At 51.9% G+C, this 19,708-nt stretch overlaps 1 protein-coding gene across 1 annotated transcript in view; it reads right to left on the reverse strand.

Moving 5' to 3' along the window:
* The window catches only part of KSR2 (kinase suppressor of ras 2), a 426,223-nt gene extending 416,102 nt beyond the window's left edge, over positions 1–10,121 (reverse strand). The window contains exon 1 of the mRNA XM_062182370.1: positions 9,942–10,121. Coding sequence (XP_062038354.1) covers positions 9,942–10,121 — 180 coding nt within the window. The remainder of the gene's footprint in view (positions 1–9,941) is intronic.
* Between the last annotated feature and the right edge of the window lie 9,587 nt (positions 10,122–19,708).

Here is a 19,708-nt window from a genome sequence, read left to right on the forward strand (position 1 = left end):
TTGCCCGGGTACAAGCTACTGGGTGAGTGTGAGAGTGTGCAAGACAGGGTGTGCCAGGCAGAGGTCCCTGAAGGGCAGCCTTCCTCGGAGCTGAGGAATAAGAATCCACACTTGCAGCTTGGACGTTGTTGCTTTTCGGGCTTATCACAAAACACTGCTTCTCCAAGTCAGATAACAATAACAATATGTAAAGTGGCATTTAAAGGTGCTGTGCCCCTTAATTAATAAAAAAAAAAAAAAGTCCCTGAGCTGCCCCACTGGACAGATTCTTCTTGACACCTGTTGGCCTGAGTGTTGAGCCCAGGCTGCCAACCCTGGTTAAGCATCACCCTGGTGATTTCGTGCACGGACAACAGGGAAACACTCGTGACTCCTTCTGACTGGTGTGATGATGCTCTGGGTACCAGGTCTCACAAAAGGATAAGAAGAGAACTCCCACACAGCAGCAAAGTTTGGACCAGAGACTTGCCCGGAGTCTATAGGCACAACCATCTCTTGGTTGTACCTGGTAGGTTCATGATCTAGGTGTAAGCTATTTTTTTTTTTTTTTGACAGGCAGAGTAGACAGTGAGAGAGAGAGACAGAGATAAAAGTCTTCCTTTGCTGTTGGTTCGCCCTCCAATGGCCGCCGCGGCTGGCGCGCTGTGCCGATCTGAACCCAGGAGCCAGGTGCTTCTCCTGGTCTCCCATGGGGTGCAGGGCCCAAGCACTTGGGCCATCCTCCACGGTGCAAGCTATTCTTAAAACTATCTTTCAGCATATATATATTTTAAGGAGATGTGTATATATATGCCTATATATATATATATACATACACATCTATATATATATATATACACACACACATCTCCTTCAAATAAATAAAATAATAAATTTGTAAAGGAAATTATGTCATTTTTAAAAGATTTATTTTATTTACTTGAAAGACAGAGAGAAAGAGAAAGAGATCTTCCACCTGCTAGTTCATTCCCCAAATGGCTACAATGGCTGGGGCTGGGCCAGGCTGAAGCCAGGACCTGGGACTCCACCTGGGTCTCCTACGTGGTCTTCCAAGCACTCGGGCCATCTTCCACTGCTTTCCCAGGTGCATTAACAGGGAGCTGGATTGAAGCAGAGCAGCTGGGACTCCAACTCATGCTCTGATAGGGGATGCTGATTTCAGTTTAACCAGCTGCACCACAACACCAGCCCCTAGCTTGGTTTTATAAGCAAGGAAACTAAGGCTTGTAAAGGAGAGATTTAGGGACATAGTAATTAAGACATCATTTGGTACATCTGCATCCCATATCAGAGTGCCTAAGTCCTGGCTCTGCTCCTGATTCTAGCTTCCTGCCAACGCACACTGTGGAAGGCAGCAGGTGATGGCTCACAGGGTTGGGTCCCTGCTACCCACATGGGAGATGCTGATTGAGGTCCAGGCTCCAGGCTTCACCCTGACCCAGCCCTGGCAATTTTGGGCATTTGGGGAGTGAACCCGCAGGTGGGAGCGCTCGCTCGCTCGCTCTCTCTCCCAACCTTGGTGGGTGGGTGGGTGTTTCCCTGCCTTTCATAGAAATAAAATAGGAGCCGGCACTGAGGCGCAGCGGGTTAAAGCTCTGGCCTTCAGTGCTGGCATCCCATAGGGGCACCGGTTCTAGTCCCAGCTGCTCCTTTTCCGATCCAGCTCTCTGCTGTGGCCTGGGAAAGCAGTAGAAGATGGCCCAAGTCCTTGGGCCCCTGCACCCACATGGGAGACCCGGAAGAAGCTCCTGGCTCCAGATCCGCACAGTTTCAGCCATTGCAGCCATCTGGGAAGTGAACCAGCAGGTGGAAGACCTTTCTCTCTGTCTCTATCTCTCTGTGTAACTCTGTCTTTCAAATAAATCTTTTTTAAAAAAATGAATCAAATAAGTAAAATAAGTAAAAAACAGATTAGAAGCCTCCTCCCTCTTTCGCCTCATCCTCACTTGCCTCTGAGAATGCCCCCACCCGTCCTACACCTCCCTTCAACAATCATCCTCTGTCACAGTCACCGAAGCAAGTGCCACAGGGACACAGCCGCTCACCCTGACTCAGCCCCACAGCCGCCCCTCCCGCCACATCACTGCCATCAGCGTCCTCGCGTCCCCTTCCTGCTTTCTACCCTCCCGGGCCACGGCTCGGTCGGGGACCCACAGTAGAGCAGTAAGCCCCCATCCCTGCACCCGCTGCTGCCTTCCTAGGTAGTGTGGGTCACACCATTGCTTCTGAACTCAGCAAACTCGCTTGTAAACCAAGAACAGCCACGGTGTGGACGCAATCCACGGGAGGGCCACACGAAGCGCCATGGAGAGCCTGCTAAAGACACCAGTCCACACTTTCTGCTCCTGCTTTGGTCCCCGCTCCCTCCCCATCCACCAGCTTCTCCGTCCTCCTTCCTGGCCACCACAGGTCCCCTGCCTGTCTCGGCCTCTGAACACCTCCCCTGACGCCAAGCCCAAAGCTGCACACCCGGGACAAGGGAGAGGGCCTTGTCCCATCTTCCCAAACAGCTCGGGCTGACTGGGTGGGAGCCCAGAAAAAGACGGATTCTCTGCAGGGAGGAAGACGTCCCAGGTTGCTGCCCACCGGGAACACGAGGATAACAAACTCCCTCACAGAAGGCAGCCCCAACACCCAGGGGGCAACAACCCTCTGGAATGAGATCTCACTCACACTCCACGAGAACAAGACAGAGGACAGGACAAGGTCTTTCCAGGCTGGCCACCTTGGGAAAGCAGTAGAAGATGGCCCAAGTGCTTGGGCCCCTGCACCTGCGTGGGAGACTCGGAAGAAGCTCCTGGCTCCTAGCTTCGGATTGGCACAGCTCCGGCCATTGCAGCCAATTGGGGAGTGAACCCTCTCCCTCTCCCCTCTCCCCTCTCCCCTCTCCCCTCTCCCCTCTCCCCTCTCCCCTCTCCCCTCTCCCCTCTCCCCTCTCCCCTCTCCCACTCCCACTCCCTTTCAAACTCTTTCAAATAAATAAATTTTTTTTAAAAAGCCACATCACTACTGGCTTAGACTTCCACAATTACTCCCAACTGCCTCTCTGCTCGCAATCCTATCCCCCTGCAGTCCACCTTCCCAGCAGCAGACAGATCTTTTAACAACACAAATCAGGGCCAGACGTTTGACCTGGGGGTTCACTCTTCAGCTGAGACACACAGTGGGTTCAGTGCCCACCTGTACCTCCTGGCTACAGTTTCCTGCTGATGCAGACCCTGGGAGAGAGCTCTGATGGTTCAGGTGATTGATGGGTTCCTGTCACACACAGGGAGGCCTGGATTGAGTTGCTAGCTCCTGGCTTCAGACTGGCCAAGTCAGGATTGTTGCAGGTATTAAAGGAATAAACCAATAGATGAGAGGGCTCTCTCTCTCTCTCAAGTAAATAAAAAAAAATTTTTTTTGACAGGCAGAGTTAGACAGTGAGAGAGAGAGACAGAGAGAAAGGTCTTTCTTCCATTGGTTCACCCCTCAAATGGCCGCTATGGCCGGCACTGCACCGATCCGAAGCCAGGAGCCAGACGCTTCTTCCTGGTCTTCCATGCGAGTGCAGGGCCCAAGCACTTGGGCCATCCTCCACTGCACTCCCGGGCCACAGCAGAGAGCTGGACTGGAAGAGGAGCAACCGGGACAGAACTGGTGCCCCAACCGGGACTAGAACCCGGGGTGCCGGCACCGCAGGCGGAGGATTAGCCAAGTGAGCCGCAGTGCCGACATAAATAAAATTTATATATCAGTCTCACTACCGATACAATAAAATCTGAGTATCTATGACCAGGGCCGAGCTCCTTGCTCCACGGCGTCCCTCATCCCTTCCCCATCCACTCACTCCAACCCCAGTCATCTCCTTGTTCCAACAGCAATGCCAGGCACGTTTCTACGCAGGAAGATGCCCCTGACATTTCCTCGGCCCCAAGTATTTCATGGCTCGCTGCCTCCAGGCAGCCTTCGCCACTCATCCTGCACCCCTCCCCACTGCTCTCCCATATCCTTTTGGGTCCGTCTTCTGTCATTACGGCGGCATGTTGTTATACTGGTTATTCGTTGTCTCCCCCTCCCCGCCCACACAACCCCATAAATCAGACCTCCTGAAACCCACAGCCACATCCCTGATTCTGGGCTTGTCTATATAACATGATCCGGTCAGCAGGACTTCAGCAAGGGTTGCTGTGGCGTAGCAGGTAGAGCCGCCTGCTGCAATGCTAGCATCTGTATGGGCGCCAGTTCACGTCCTCACTGCTCCACTTCCAATGCAGTCCCTGCTAATGGCCTGGAAAAGGCAGCAGAAGATGGCTCAAGTGCTTGGGCCCTTGCACCCATGTGGGAGAACCAGATGAAGCTCCTGGCTTTGGCCTGCACTAGCCTGGGTAATTGCAGCCACTTAGGGAATAAATCAGAGAATGGAAGGTGTGTGTGTATGTGTGTGTCTGTCCCTCTCTGTGTTACTCCGACTTTCAAATAAATACAGTCTTTAAAAAAAAAGGAAGTAGCAGAGGGCTGGCACTGTGGCTCACTTGGTTAATGCTCCACCTGTGACACCGGCATCCCATATGGACGGCAGTTCTAGTCCCAGTTGCTCCCCTTCCAGTCCAGCTCTCTGCTGTGGCCCGGGAGGGCAGTGGAGGACGGCCCAGGTGCTTGGGCGCCTGCACCCACATGGGAGACCATGAAGAGGCACCTGGGTCCTGGCTTCGGATCGGCGCAGTGCCAGCCATAGCAACCATTTGGGGAGTGAACCAACAGAAGGAAGACCTTTCTCTCTGTCTCTCTTTCTCACTGTCTATAACTCTACCTGTCAAATAAAAAAAAAAAAGAAAGAAAGAAAGAAATAGCAGAGATTTAAGAAGGGCTTGTGCATCAAGGGCTGGCCCTGGAAACACTGCTGCAGCCACCATGTCCAAAACCAGGCTATCCTGCTGGAGAAGCCAAGTGGAGAAGAACCGAGGCTCCCCAGCCAACCACAGGCCCCCAGCACCTGAACAGGGCCCATGAATGAGCCCAGGCCAGCATCACCCACAACATCATGGAAAATGAAGATGGTTGTCTCAAACCCAAAGTTTCCCAATAGAGATCTAAGATGGAACACAGGCAGGACAAATAATTGACAGGTGCATGCGACGAGGCCCTTCCTGCACAAGGAGATTCTGCACTGACCCCTGTACCTGCAATTTGACCAAAATCGAGACCAGCTCAGAACACATCCGCCTTGGCCAGTGCTCTCTGACCCTAGTATTCCCTGCTCACCTTCCGGGGTGAGTCCTTCAGGGTCTCACCCATCCCACCCATCCTACAGCAAGCTTCAGCCACAGGCCAAATCTGACCTACCACCTGTTTTGGTAAGGCCTGGTAACTAATACATTTTACAAAAGGAAATGTCAAAAAAAGTCAAAAGAAAAATAATATTTCATGACATGTGGTGAAAATTTTATCAAAATCAAATTTCAAGGTCTATAAGTAAAGGCTTATTGGAAAATATCCCCCGATGTCCGCTCTGGAATGCATTGTCAGTGGCTACCACATAACAGCAGGGTTGTGTGCTTGTGTTGAAAAGCACAAGGCCTGGAGCCAGCACTGTGGCACAGTGGGTTAAAGCCCCGGCCTGAAGCACTGGCATCCCATATGGGCGCCAGTTCTAGTCCTGGCTGCTCTGCTTCCAATCCAGCTCTCTGCTATGGCCTGGGATAACAGTGGAGATGGCCCAGGTCCTTGGGCCCCTGCACTAGTGTGGGAGACCTGGAGGGGGCTCCTGGCTCCTGGCTTCAGATCGGCGCAGCTCCAGCTGTTGCGGCCATCTGGAAGCGAACCGGTGGATGGAAGACCTCTCTCTCTATCTCTACCTCTCTGTAACTCTGTCTTTCAAATAAATAAAATAAATCTTTAAAAATTTTTAAAAATAAAATAAAAAAGCCACAAGGCCCAAAAAGCCTCAACTATTTACCACCCGCTCCTTCACTAAAAACATTTGCCAGTCCCTGGTGTAGACAACAGATGAACCATTAAATGGCTCTTTTATTGGATTCACTCCAAATCTATTCAAACCTGGTTGGTCTGACTCCCCTATCTTCAATCAGACCCCAGGAGTTTGAGCGACTTACACTGGTTTTGTACGACCCACTATCAGGTAACCCGCATTCAGGGCAGCTGGTCCCTAAGTTCCCTGTGAAGACATGGTAACGGCTGCAATTGCAGTGTTGCTCTTGCCTAGCAAGCTCTAGACCCTCCCATCCTCCACGCCAAATCCCCATCTCCCCAACCATGAAGGCTTCCCTACCTGCTTTGCCCATGTTCCCCCCAGTGTATTCTGTGGAATAAAAGTCCCCAGAGAAATCCTTGGAAAAAGGAACCGCTGTGGGCTCTGTGCGCTCCTGGAGGCACAACATACGTGTATGGCATCAAAGGCTCTGAGAAGTCCCGCAGTAAAGACAACCATTTTCCTTTGCTTAATCCAATCTTCTCCAAACGTAGTAACCAAGTAGCTTTTTTTTTTTTTTTTTTTTTTTTTTTTTGTCTACAGAATGCTTGCTGACCATAGCATCCAGTACAGTGCCTGGGTTTCAGGATGTGTTACAAATGAAAAATGCTGACACACTACAGAATTAGGGTTCAACAAACATACTTTGGAAATACAGCCAAGTTCCTTCCTCACTCCCTCTGACCTGAGCTGTTGCCTCCCACATTATCTGTTGCATGCCATGTAATGCTAACTGTCTGACCATCATGGCTGTTCTTAGCTTAGCATCAGCAGGCACTGGATTTTCCATAGTGCTTGTCTCCGGACAGTGTTCTCTCTTTTAGTCCTCACAGTCATCCTCTCAGGTCTACTTTTGCCATTTTGCCAAAGAAGAAGATGAACTATGGATCAAGGAAATCTAAATCACTACTAGCCTAAGATAATGTAAAAGAAGAGCTAAAATTGAAATATACATCAGTCTAGCTCCACAGTTCACTAAACTTTTCTTACTACCAAGATATGATCTCCTCATCACCTGCTATGCTGGAAACTGCTGACTGACCATCCAATAGCCACTTGTGCCAGAATCCTGATTTTGTATGGAGCGACAACAAGTCATCTCAGGCCACAGAGAACGATCTACATAAGCCGATCATGCTGTGTTCCCACTTCCCCACTCCCTGCCTCCCTTGCAGCTAGATCTAGCCATCCAACTCAGGTCTGACCACAAAGACACAATTAAACACCATCTGTGAGCTAAAAGAATGAGGTGTCTTGGGGAAACAAAGGCATGGCCCCTAATCCTCACCCTGACCTCTTTCCTGCCTTGAACTGGATGTGACAGCTGAAGCTGCAGGAGCCATGTTGCAACTCTAAAGGGAAGGGCATGGGAATTTCCAAAGACATCAGCCCTGATCTTACTGACCAGCTGGGACAACTCAAGCAACCATCATCCCTCCAGAATTCTGACTCCCTGAGAAAAAGAAACCATGATTTGCTTCCCCATTACGGTTAGGTTTTCCATTTCACGCAGCCTGACGCACACTTAATGGGCCCACTCACCACCTTCCATGTCAGTTACTCTTTGGACTTTAGCACTTTTCACACAGGTTTTATTAAATTTGTCTCCCTAACCATGGTGTATGCTCCTTGCAGGTCAAGTGCATGTTGGATACTTTTGTTTCTACAGGAGTTGCACGCATGTTAACAAGTTTTGCTGATTACCAAGGTTTTCAGAGATGGTCTATTCCATTGATTAATTACGTGAGTCTTTGTGAACAGGAAGGTTTCACCATGAGGTCACTGAGATACAGTATCTATTTCCCAATGGATTTGTGTTTTTTCCAGAATGTCAACAGGGAACCATGCATCAGAAACTCCTAGACGGTGCCCTTCTCCAATCCCAACCACACTCGCATCTCTGGGGCTAGCAGCAGAGAATCTGCATCTTAACAAGTACCCACATGTGGTTTTGAGACTCAGAACTAGACAACTGCTGGGTAGAAAATTCAGCAGATTCAAGCCTGAGGATTGGCAGGACTTAACAGAAGCCCTTGCCTGGTCCTGGAGGTCTGAGAAGTCTACACTGGCATAATCGCTGGAGATTGCTCCCCAGGCAATACGGAGAAAGCGGTTGGCATCCTTTGAGGCTAACTGGGACCAGGAAACCACACACAGATACATTCCCTACATCTCCAACTCCCCCAGCACCGCTACCACTACACCAAGGCCTCCACTGCAAGTTTGAAAAAGAATCACATCTGCAGAAAGCCAGCAACAAAACACAGAACCTCCTGGGACAATCACTACTGTCCAGATAGTCATTAGAGGGTGGAGTGGGGCAGAAAGGACAAGAGGAACACTCCGGAGAAACACATAGTAATACAGAAACTAGCCTTTGGGACTCGCCTGGCTCCCAGGAGCAGACGGGCTTGGGTGGCCTTTGGGTTATTTATCTTTTTGCTGCATGCAGTTTGGAACAGAATCTGCTCTCGGACACTGCTGTACAGAGACAGAGGGTGGGCGCCAGAGCACAGTCCTACCCTGCTCGCCCAAGCTCTGAGAAAGGCAATACCTGTGCCTCCCAACACAATTCCCACTCCCCCAACACCCCCTTGACATTTATCTTATTTCGTTTCTGAGGGTCATGTTCCCAGATGACAGGTGCGCACAGACTCACATCCAAACAGCGCTTGAAACCACACACACAAACACCCACTGAACTCCTCTTTCAAAGGATGGCCTTCTGTATGTTGACCTCTGGCCAAATTTAAAACGATGGAAGAAACAGGCCTGAAAGTGAATCAGAGAAGCCTTTGCCCAAGCGAGAACACGAGGGCCCCAGGGAAGAAAGAGTTCAGGCCTTGGAGACGCACAGGGCAGGACCAAGGTGAACCTCCTGCATCCACTCCACCAGATAGAGAACCCCTGCTCACCGCTGCGACCCTCGGCAAATGCCAGGCAGCCCACAGCAGTCCCCAGATCTAAGCAACCCAGGTGGGCCGCTGAGCCGCTTTGAGGGAGGGGAGGCGACGTGGAAGCCTTCAGGTGTTGGAAACAGCGTGGATGCCCCGTGAGTCCACAGACACCTAGCATCTTACAGTGTACCAGAAACCCTCCTTGGACCACACGGCGTTGTGCGGGAGTGACTGCTGATGTCTTCCTTCGGGGAAAGTTTGCATCCTTCCCCTAACCCATCCCACCCCTCAAAACACCGCTCCAAACTCCCCCTCAACTTCTGTCGGGAAGGAGGTTCCAACACACCCAAGGCATGGCCTCCTCCGGACCGGCTTCGGCGCAGTCCCATTGGGATCCAAGAGGGTTTCCCACACCACCCGGGTGTGCTGATTCAGGCATTGCTCGCTGTCTTTCCCTTTATACACATTTCAGGCCTGCAACAGCTCGCTGCATCGAAAGGATCCGATTGGCAATGGATTGCTCCATAGGGATTTTTCCCCCCAACAGCACTTTGCGTGCTAACGTGTACATCACTGGAAACAAAACAAAACAGAAATCCAAGGAGCAAAGGAGGGGGTGGGGGTGGGGGACAGTGGCTGAGAGAAAGCAAAGGTCTCACATTTCCCCGCAGCCCCATTCTGCAAGCAAAAGCCACCTTTCGACCACCTGCAGAACGCGCAAGGTCACGTGGGTTCTCTGCAGCTCCTTAGCGCCTTGCCCAGCACAGAAGCCCCCGTGGCATATAAACAAATCCACAAGCGGAAAAAAAAAACCGAGAGGACTCCCCCTTCGGAGGGGAAGCGAGTGAGGATGCTATGATAATAAATACGGAATAACAACCACTACTTACTACTACCTCCACCCAGCCGAGCAGCGCGGCGAAGCCTGCGCCGGGCGATCAATCACAGAAAACCTCCCCGAGCCCACCTGGCGTCCATTCCCTCCTCCAGCCTCCTGCCCCCCAGCCCGCAGGATCCCAGGGCGGAAAGGGCCGGGGAGGCGAGGCTCGATGGTCGCCGCAGGCAGCACCTACCTCCAGGGTCCGGATTTCTTTTTGTGTGAGGTCGTTGGAGGTAGCACATTTGGTCCTAAGCCCTTCCAGGTTGGAGATGCTCAAATCTATCATGTTTTGGACCAACTCGCACTGCTGTAGGGCTTTTTGCAAACTCAGAGGTTGGTGCTCTTCGCTTTTCGTCATGTTTTCCTCATCCATCGCTTGCACTGCAGCCCCCCTTCCCCTCCTCCTCCTCCTCCCAGAGAGAAAAGGGGGGAGGGGAATGCTGGCGGAGGCAGTCTCCCCCCTGCGCCGCTCCAGCCACTGCGACTTCTCACCAGCGTCTCCAGAAGCAGCAGCCCACCACCTCACACGGGCTTGAGGGGGCGGGGAGGGGGGGAGGAGGAGGAGGAGGAGGAGGAAGGGACGAGAGCTAAAATGTATTATTTTATTTTGGGGTACCAAGCAGACTCCATTAGAATTGTCCCCTCTCTCTGAGTCCCTGGGCTCTGAACAGGAGAGATGCCGGTTCTCAGGAGCCAACCAGGTGATGTGATGCTGTCTGTACACTTAGCAAGGAGGACAAGGAGGAAGAGGAGGGGGAGGTGGGGGAGGAGGGGAAGGAGGAGGAGGAAGAGGAGGAGGAGGAAAATAGCGCTCACTCTTTACACACCGGCTCCGTGAAGGACAAAATTATATACTGGGGGCTGGCTGGCTTTTATGTCAAAAAAAATCTAGTTGGCCCCCCTGCCGGCTGCAGGGAGCCGGCATGGTCCACGGTTTGGGGCGCGTTCTCAAGGCGCGGTCTGCATCGCTCCCGCGGCGGCGGCGGCTGCTGTCTCCTCTCCGCGCCGCTGCTGCTCCTGCCGCCGCCGGGCTCCGGGGGTGACGGCTGCTGCAATCGCTCCTGCCTCGCTCCACACCGACATCTTGCCTGTCAATCACGGGGCGGGGAGGGGGGAGCGAGGGAGCGCCGGCGAGGGATGGAGAGCGAGCGAGGGACCTGCAGGGGAGCGGGTTGGTGGAGAGGCGCCGTGCGCGCAGCCGCCCCAGCCGGGCCCCGGCCCCGGCGCGCCAGGGACCCGCTGGAGGAGGCGCGCGCAGACTCGCGCACCTGGCCGGGGTGGGGGGAAAGGCCGGCTGCCGGCGAGGGCGGCGGGGAGCTGGGGGCGGACTTTCCAGGGGCTGCGGCGCTCGCGTGGCAAAGTGAAATTACTACCGGGCGTGCGTGCGTGAGTGCGAGCGAGCGCGCGCGCCGGGCCGAGGCTGCTCCCGGGGGCGGCGGCGGCGGTGGCAGCGAGTGTGCCAGAGCCGGGAGGCTCGGCGAGGGGGCGGGGAGAGGGACTGGGCGACGGGGGTGGGGGTGGGGGCCACTACTACGGCACCGCTCTCGCGAGACGAGGCCGGAGGACCGCTCAGCAGGTGCGCTCCGACTGGGAGCAGGTGTGCGCCCAACTTTAAAACGCTCATTGCGCGCTGGGGAGACTTCAGCGTGAACCTGGGCACGTCCTCTCTGTCGTCCGGCTCGGCGTGTGCGCGCGCCTGCCTTTTGGTTCGTTTGCAATTTCTTGTAACTGGGCGAAAGTAAACCTGAGGATCAACTAGCAGGAGCTGTAGGAAGCCGCGGCTGGCGACCTGCCGGGAAGGGAGAGGGGGGCTTCCTTTTGGACCAAGGAAGGGGTTTTGTCTTTTCCTAGTGGTAACTATGTCCTCCCGAGGACCTGCTTGGGCTGACCCCAGCCTACCCAACCGACCTTACAGCTGCACATGATGGCCCCAGAGTGAACAATGGTTTTTACATCTTAAAATGGTTAAGAAAAAATACATATATATATATGTTGTGGCCTGTGACAAGTACATGAACTTCAAATTTCTGGGTCCCTGAATAAAATGTTGACCACCACCACCAGTTTTCCGTCTTAGTTACTTTTGCCCTGTGACAGCAGCGCTGAGTTGCTTTCAACGGGCTGCGCCATGCACAACACCTAAATTATTTCTCGCTCTTTAAGAGAAGTTGGCCAGCCTCCCATTAAATCCTCGTAGGCCGTGCCGGCGCTGCCCCTGGTCCTCTCGCTGTTCTCCCTGTCTTGTCACTCAGTGTCAGTTCAAAGGTTGGCAGAGAAAGGACTCAGCAGCCTAATAGGATTCCCAGCACGCATTGCCCACAGGATGCATCCGGGCCTTCGGTAAGACGCTGCTTGGGGAACCCGCATCAGGCGCTGTTGTAGTCCGGCTCCACTGCCGACTCCAGTGTCCTGCGGATGCACACCCTGGGAGGCCGCAGTGATGGTGCAAGGACTTGGGTCCCTGGCACTGGGTTGAGTTCCTGGCTTCTGGAACGTATGTCTCTTTTCGTCTATTTCCTCCACCTTTTTCCCGACCTCGCTACTTAGGGTTATTGTTAGAGCCCTTGTTTAACCTCAACACCTTACTCACCTGTGAATCTCTTTCTGTGATTTTTCCCTTTGTTTTCTGTGATTTGGCCCTGTCCCTGGGAAAGCCTTGTAACTTTTGTTGAATGCCAGACATGGCATATGAAAAAAAAAAATCGAGTGAGGGTCTTCAGGTGGTCCCCCAACTCTGGAGAGGGCTCCGCCTTTCTCTGCAACACAGGTGGCATGAGAGCTGAGCATCTCATCCAGCTGGGAGTGGAGTGGGGTGGAGGCTGGGTCTCGGTTTTCAGACACCATCTTCTGGTCCTTGACTTTCAGGGGTTCCAGGTGAGAACACTGGGCATTCCTAAGGCCCCTATCCCTGGTCCTGAGCCCGAACCCTGTTTCTGCCGCATGCCAAGCCTTTGGAAGCCTCTGCTCATTTCTTCCAGGATTTTCGCCTCCGAGCCCCTTGCCCTGCACAGTCCCAGAATTTGCTACATCTCTTATTGGGGAACCACCAGCATCCATAAGGCTCCCTCTCCTGCCCCGCCCTTCTCCCTGGACATCAGCCTCGCAGGTCCTCAGTGGTGTTCTCTCCAGCTCTCTGAATCTGCCCAAGGTTCTGCTGATTCTCCATCCCCAACAGCTGCCCTCTCGCCTGGGAGAAATTTAGATTCTCAGCTTCTTTCACGGTGAGCAAATTGGCAAATGCCCCTCTGGAAAGAATAGTAGAGGAATTCAGCTCACCTCACCACAGTTCCCCTTGCCCCGGCATCATGGTTCCTCTGGTCCTGGTTGACTCCACAGCACCCTGAGTGTCTTTAAAAGCAGATGATGATGGTGGTGGTGGTAGTTATGGATTGATTTGAGGTTTCTAATTGCTCTCAGAGGAAGAACAAGCTTAAACAATGAAAGTCCCTAGATTAGAAGTTATCAACCTGCAGGGCTGTATCATTCAGGTGCATTCTATTTGGCCACTTTTTAAAAAAAAAAAATTGCTGGTTACAGTGGACTTTGGTTATACTTTGCAGCTCCCCGGCTTCTTTTGAATGCCCTCTACGTCTAACAAAATTCTCCACGTTATGGGGCTCATCTCAAGAGAAACCAAAGCACTCTTCCAGAGCCTTCCTTGTAACCAGGTTGTATGCGATCTAGGATCTGCCATTGGGCATACCATGTGAGATTCCTACCCAGATGTGAGCAACACAAAGTAGAGTAGCCATGACGCAAGCCAAAAGATCTGCTTCCAGGTGCCACACTCCTGGGTATCCATGCTGTCTGTGCTGAGAGGCAGGGCATGGCAGTCACAGGGGCAGCCCCGTGGGACAGCCTGAGCCTGATTCTCTTGTTCTCCTGGAGATTCTATAGGTTTTATAACCACTCTATTAAAATAACTCTGCTTAAACTACCTGGAACAGATTGTATCATTTACAACAAAGAACCCTGACTAATACTCTTGCCAATCATTCCAAAATCAGAAGATACTACCAAAAAAAGCAGATCTCTGGCCTTTCAGGGAAAAAAAAATAAGGACATCTGGTCATATTGGGCAATAACCAGCTAGAAGAGAGGCAGCTGTCCCTTTGAGAGAGGGCCTGGGCCCTCGGTTCCCCAACAGCCCCACCTGGTCCTCTTCACCCCTACTTCCTGTTCCCTGCCTGGGCCCTGCCGGCACCTGCATTTGCTTCCTTTTGGTAGAGTGCTTTTCCCCTAAGACTTCTTGGAACCTCACTGATTACAAGCTTGGAGAGCTGGAGTTGGCTGTTGGGATGTTGTTGTTGATATGGTCGCATTTTATCCTGGAATCTGCATACGCCCTCCAGAGAACACACGTGTTGGAGTGGTTTTATCAATAATCAGAAGAAGTGACCACCACAGGGCTACTGAGTGGACTGAGGCTGGTGGAGGAAGGGGAGGTGGGAGTCAAGAACCGGCTTTGCTTTCCCTCCGCCACTGCTTGTCAACACTCAGGTCCATCAGCAGAGCTCCGTCCTCTGTGAGACGTATCTTGATAGATCCCATAGCTTTTAGATTAGTTGCGACTCTCAGACTGGTGTCATCAGGCATTAGAAATCCAGTCTGGTGCAACCGAAACTCCAATCGCATATCCAGGTTAGCACCATGCTCCCCGTGCCTGCCTATCTGATCCACAGATGGCTCAGGGCTGTTCAGGGGAGCCGAGGCTGTGTGTGCCCCTCCATCCTGCTCTCCAGCTTGCCTTGCGAGAGGGCAGGAGCAGAGGGGTGAGTGGGAGAGACCCTCCGCTGGGAGCAATTGGGCACAGGAGGTCAGATGCCCCACTGTGCCCTGCCAAGCACCCATATGTGGATCTTTTTACATAGGGTGCACTAAAGGAACTTTAGAGACCCCTGTGGGGACCTTGGAGGAGCTCAGCACATTCACGAAGCAGCTCCTGTGTCCCCCCCTTCCACCTACACCCCAGAAAATACCTCCACATCCTCTTACTGGAGCTGCCCAACCCAGCTGTGCTCCGGGGGTGTTACCTGGTGCACGGGTACCAGGACACAGCTCTGACCTGCAGAACTGGCAGCACCGGCCACTCCTCTGGCTGCCCTTTCTGCTCCCTCATGCCACCCCGGGCAGCCCACGGGGGAGTTACCAGCCTCCCTCCCCAGTGCTGCCAGTCTGATGAGTGACTTCTCTGAGCCACCTTCACTCCTGGCTTGGGGATTTGTAGAGCGAGAGAAACCTTCCCTGGATAACATCTTGACCTTACCTTGTGTAGGCTAGAGGTTGATGGTTATTGATGGTCAAAGGACCAGTCTGGCTGCCTGTTAACAGAAGGAGGAAGTATGTCACCCAGTGCCCTCACCTCTGAAGCCTTAGCAGAAGTTCTGGGACAACAGGAGAGACCTCATTCCACTTTCTGCCCTATTAGCAATGAGCTGGCCCCAGTACGGTCAGAGCAGCACCGTGAACAGGGGTACACATGGGGCAGTGGCAGACTGACAGGCAGAGGGGTTGTCTGCCTAGAACCAAGCAAAACCAACACTGGCTTCTCTGTCAAGGGCTCCCCATACTGCTTTTCCAGAAAGTTTCTTTTTCTTTTTCTTTTTTTTTTTCCTCTTTTCCTACCAATATTTCAGGGAGAAAAAAATAGACTGCTAACCCTAAAGATCCAACCAAATCTTTCAGAGCTATCTCGTTCTAGTTTAACCCATGGTTCCCTAAAATATGTGACTTTTTAAAAAAAGATTTATTTATTTGAAAGAGTTACAGAGAGAGAGAGAGAGGTATTCCAACCGCTGGTTCAATCCTCAGATGACCACAATGGCCAGAGCTGAGCTGATCCAAAGCTAGGAGCCAGGAGCTTCTTCCAGGTCTCCCACACAGGTGTAGAGGTCCCAGGACTTGGGCCATCTTCTGCTGCTTTCCCAGTCCATAGCGGAGAGCTGGATCGGAAGTGGAGCACCAGGGACTTGAACTGGCGCCCATATGGGATGGCAGCACTGGGGCTTTAACCTGCTACGCCACAGTGCTGACCCACATATGACTTTTTTTTTTTTTTTTTTTTTGACAGGCAGAGTGGACAGTGAGAGAGAGAGAGACAGAGAGAAAGGTCTTCCTTTTGCCGTTGGTTCACCCTCCAATGGCTGCCGCGGTAGCGTGCTGCGGCCGGCGCACGGCGCTGTTCCGATGGCATATGACTTTTAAAGATCCTTTTGATGAGGACAGATGGAATATTCCTCTCTCTAACTTCATTAGGTTTTTCCAGCATCAGAAAACTGGTGTTTCTAGAGCCGCCCTGCTTTTGGCCTTTTGCCTCTTGGTCTCTTCACTTCCATCGCGAGCAAAGCAACCAGAACACTCTCATGATGGTGAGATAACTTGAGCTCATGGCAAGGGACAATTTAGCCCAGTGATTTATGCTGGCTTTACAAATTAAGCACTCAGCAATGCACTGTGAACTCTCAGCTGTAACCCCTCAGGATGGGCGAGGATGTGCACTGTGGCTCTCTCCAAGTACTTAAAGACACACAGGAAAGGAATGCTATTAAAACTGCTTCCAGCGCCGCAGCTCAATAGGCTAATCCTCCACCTTGCGGCGCTGGCACACCGGGTTCTAGTCCTGGTTGGGGTGCTGGATTCTGTCCTGGTTGCCCCTCTTCCAGGCCAGCTCTCTGCTGTGGCCCAGGAGGGCAGTGGAGGATGGCCCAAGTGCTTGGGCCCTGCACCCGCATGGGAGACCAGGACAAGCACCTGGCTCCTGCCATCAGATCAGCGCAGTGCGCCGGCCACGGCGGTCATTGGAGGGTGAACCAACGGCAAAAAGGAAGACCTTTCTCTCTGTCTCTCTCTCTCACTGTCCACTCTGCCTGTCAAAAAATTTAAAAAAAAAAAAGAAAGAAAGAAAACTGCTGTCAGCTACGAGCCACAACAGCACTCAGTTCTTGGGAATGAAAGTCAAGATCGGCAGGAGCCCAAATGGTGTCTGGTTTTTGAATCAGGAAAAGGCACCTGGCTGGAAAGGCATCACCCTGGGGGTGGAGCACGTGGTGGATGTCGGCCAGAGAAACCTGCTCAGCATCCATCCACAGTAGCCCCCACGACATTTGTTTGAGGTAAAATACACACAGGGACTTCAAAAAGTTCATGAAATAAGGGAACTAGAAAATCAGTTTATTTTGGTGCAAAAAAAAAAAAAATTTGGAATCCATGCACTTTTTTTTTCCTAGCAAGCTTTTTGAAGAGAAAAAATATACCTGCAGTGACACTTGGTAGATTGGCAGTGTTGTGCCACTCTCACCACTACTAGTTGCAGGCATTTTCATTCCCCAAAAGACCTCGTAAGCAGCCACTCCCATTCCCCTCTTCTCTCAGCCTCTGGCAACCGTGACCTCCTCTCTGTCCTTCTCTTCATATACTACACGGACTGCTGTGTTTGGCTTCTTGCACTTAGCAACATGATTTCAAGATTCACCTGCGTTGTAGCAGGAGCCACTGGCTGGTTCTTTTTATGGCTGAGTAATTTTCTGTTGATGGGTATTTGGGTTGGTTCTTCTACCTTTTGGCTACTGTAAATAGTGTTGCTGTGACCGTGTATGGGCAATTTTTTTGTTTGTTTGAAATTGATTTTCCATTCTTTGGATCTGTATACCCAGGAGTAGAACAGCAGGCTTGGGGTCAGTGCTGTAGCATAGCAGGTGAAGCCATGGCCTGCAGGGCCGGCATCCCATATGGACACTGGTTTGTTGCGGTCATCTGGGGAGTGAACCAGTGGATGGAAGAGACCTCTCTCTCTCTCTCTCCCTCCCTCCCTCCCTCCCTCCCTCTCTCTCTCTCTCCCCTCTCTCTTTCTCTCTCTCTCCCTCTCTCTCTCTCTCTTTCTCTGCCTCTCTTTCTCTCTGTGTGTAACTCTGACTTTCAAATAAATAAATCTTAAAAAAAAAAAAAGAGCAGCAGGCTTCTGTGCTAATATCATTAATATCATGTCTGACTTTGGCAGAACTGTTTTCCATGGTGGCCACTCCATTTTCCATGGCCATCAGCAAGACACAAGGGTTCCAACCTCACATCCTTGAATCAGTGTTACCTCATTAGAGGCAGGCATTTGGCATAGCAATGAAGATGCCGCTGGAGATGTCCACATCCCATATTGGAGAGCCTGGTTCAAGTCCTAACTCCTCTTCCAATCCCAGCTTCTTGCTAATGCACCTGGAATGCAACAGATGATGGCTCAAGTACTGGGTCCCTGCCGCCCACCTGGGAGACCTGGCTTCAGTTCCTGGTTCCTGACTTCAGCCTGGACAAGTTCCAATCATTTAGGGAGTGGCCCAGCAGGAGGGAACACTCTGTCTAACTTTCCATGTGTTTCTTAGTCTCTCTCTCTCTCTCTCTCTGCTTCTCAAAAAAAAATTATATTTTTAAAAATTATCTCATTAATAAAAATAGTAATAGGATACTCATGGAAAATATGCATTGACTCATCCAGTTCTTGAGTGCCTGCAATGTGCCAGGTGTGATGCTGTACGTGTGGGACTTCATTACTTCATTACCAATAAACTACGTGTATTCATCAGTATTCCTTTAGCTGAAAGAGACAAACACCCAACACCAACCAGTTAGGAAAAAAAAAAAAGCAAAAAATAAACCAAACAAAAATCCCCTCCATCGTCAAGTTCAAGGGAGGAGGCTTACTCTGGCCTTGCACCTTTCTCTGCCCAGTTCTCAGCTCTGCTTTCTTCGGTGTTGGCTTCATTTTCCCCCAGCACACAGCGAAGATGAGCACAAGCAGCTTAGCATCGCTCTCAGATACGTTCCCTCCTTCCTAGCAGCCCTTGCTCCAAGATACAGGGCTCATTATGTGCTGACCTGGTTAAGCTCCCTCCACACCCCTGAGCCAAGGAGGAGAGTTTGAGTCAGCACAGGCTTGGGTTGTGGAGCCGCTCTGGGGCCTGGGGAGAGGCATGGGTGCTACCCCTGGTCTGTGGTATGAGATGGGAGGAAGGCTGCTCTCCCAGAGGAAGGGGGATGCTACCATCAGAAGGAGAGGAGGCATGCTGGGTGGACAAAACCTTCAGCCTCTCCCGCCCTCCCTGAGGGAGTCCCGGCTTAAGGCAGATGCCTGCGTCCACAAACCCCGTGATTATAATACACTCCGGGGATAGAGGAGAGGAGCCCTTCAACCCCATGGGAGGGAACGGGATGCTGGAAGGGCTCCGATGAGGTGATTGGGTTCTTGTCTGAGATGTAAAGAGAGAGCGCCCATCTGCTGGGCCACTCCCCCAAATACCCACAACAGGCAGGTCTGGGCCAGGTTAAAGCCAGGAGCTGGGAATGCAATCCAGATCTTCTACATGAGTGCCAGAAACCCCTTTACTTGAGCCCCCACTGCTGCCTCCCAGGGAATGCGTTCACTGGAAGCCAGATTTGGGAGGCTGGAATCAAACCAGGCACTCTGGTATGGGATGTGGGTGTCCTAACGGATAAGCCAAGTGCCCTCCCCAGTGAGATGACTCTGAAGCTAAGATTGAAAAAGAAACGGCAATCTCCCAGTTGCTGAAGCACAGAGTCCTGGAATCGTTGGTGGTCCCAGACAACCCCAAGGGACATACACCTGTCACACGTGTTTGAAATAGTACTATTGTTAGGCTCTACCTTGAGAAGGGCTACGTGGCAGCTTCACACCTTAGCCCTGATGTTGGATTGTGTCCTGATGAGCTTCAAGAAGTCCCTGTAGGGTGACAACCACCTGATTTACTTGGGACCAAGAAGGGTCCTGAGATGTGGGACCTTCAGTGCTAAAACTGGGACAGAGCAAAGCGCACTGGAACAACGCGGTCACCTGAAAGTTAAGTCCCCAACTCATGAGTACCTACGGCGTGCATAGAGTTGGGATAGGTGCTACAGGGGCATACGTTGCTCTATATGAATGATTCCTGCCTTGAACTAAAACCTGCCTTTGAATGT

The sequence above is a fragment of the Lepus europaeus genome, chromosome 23 (assembly GCF_033115175.1).
Source record: "Lepus europaeus isolate LE1 chromosome 23, mLepTim1.pri, whole genome shotgun sequence".
Lineage (NCBI taxonomy): Eukaryota > Metazoa > Chordata > Mammalia > Lagomorpha > Leporidae > Lepus > Lepus europaeus.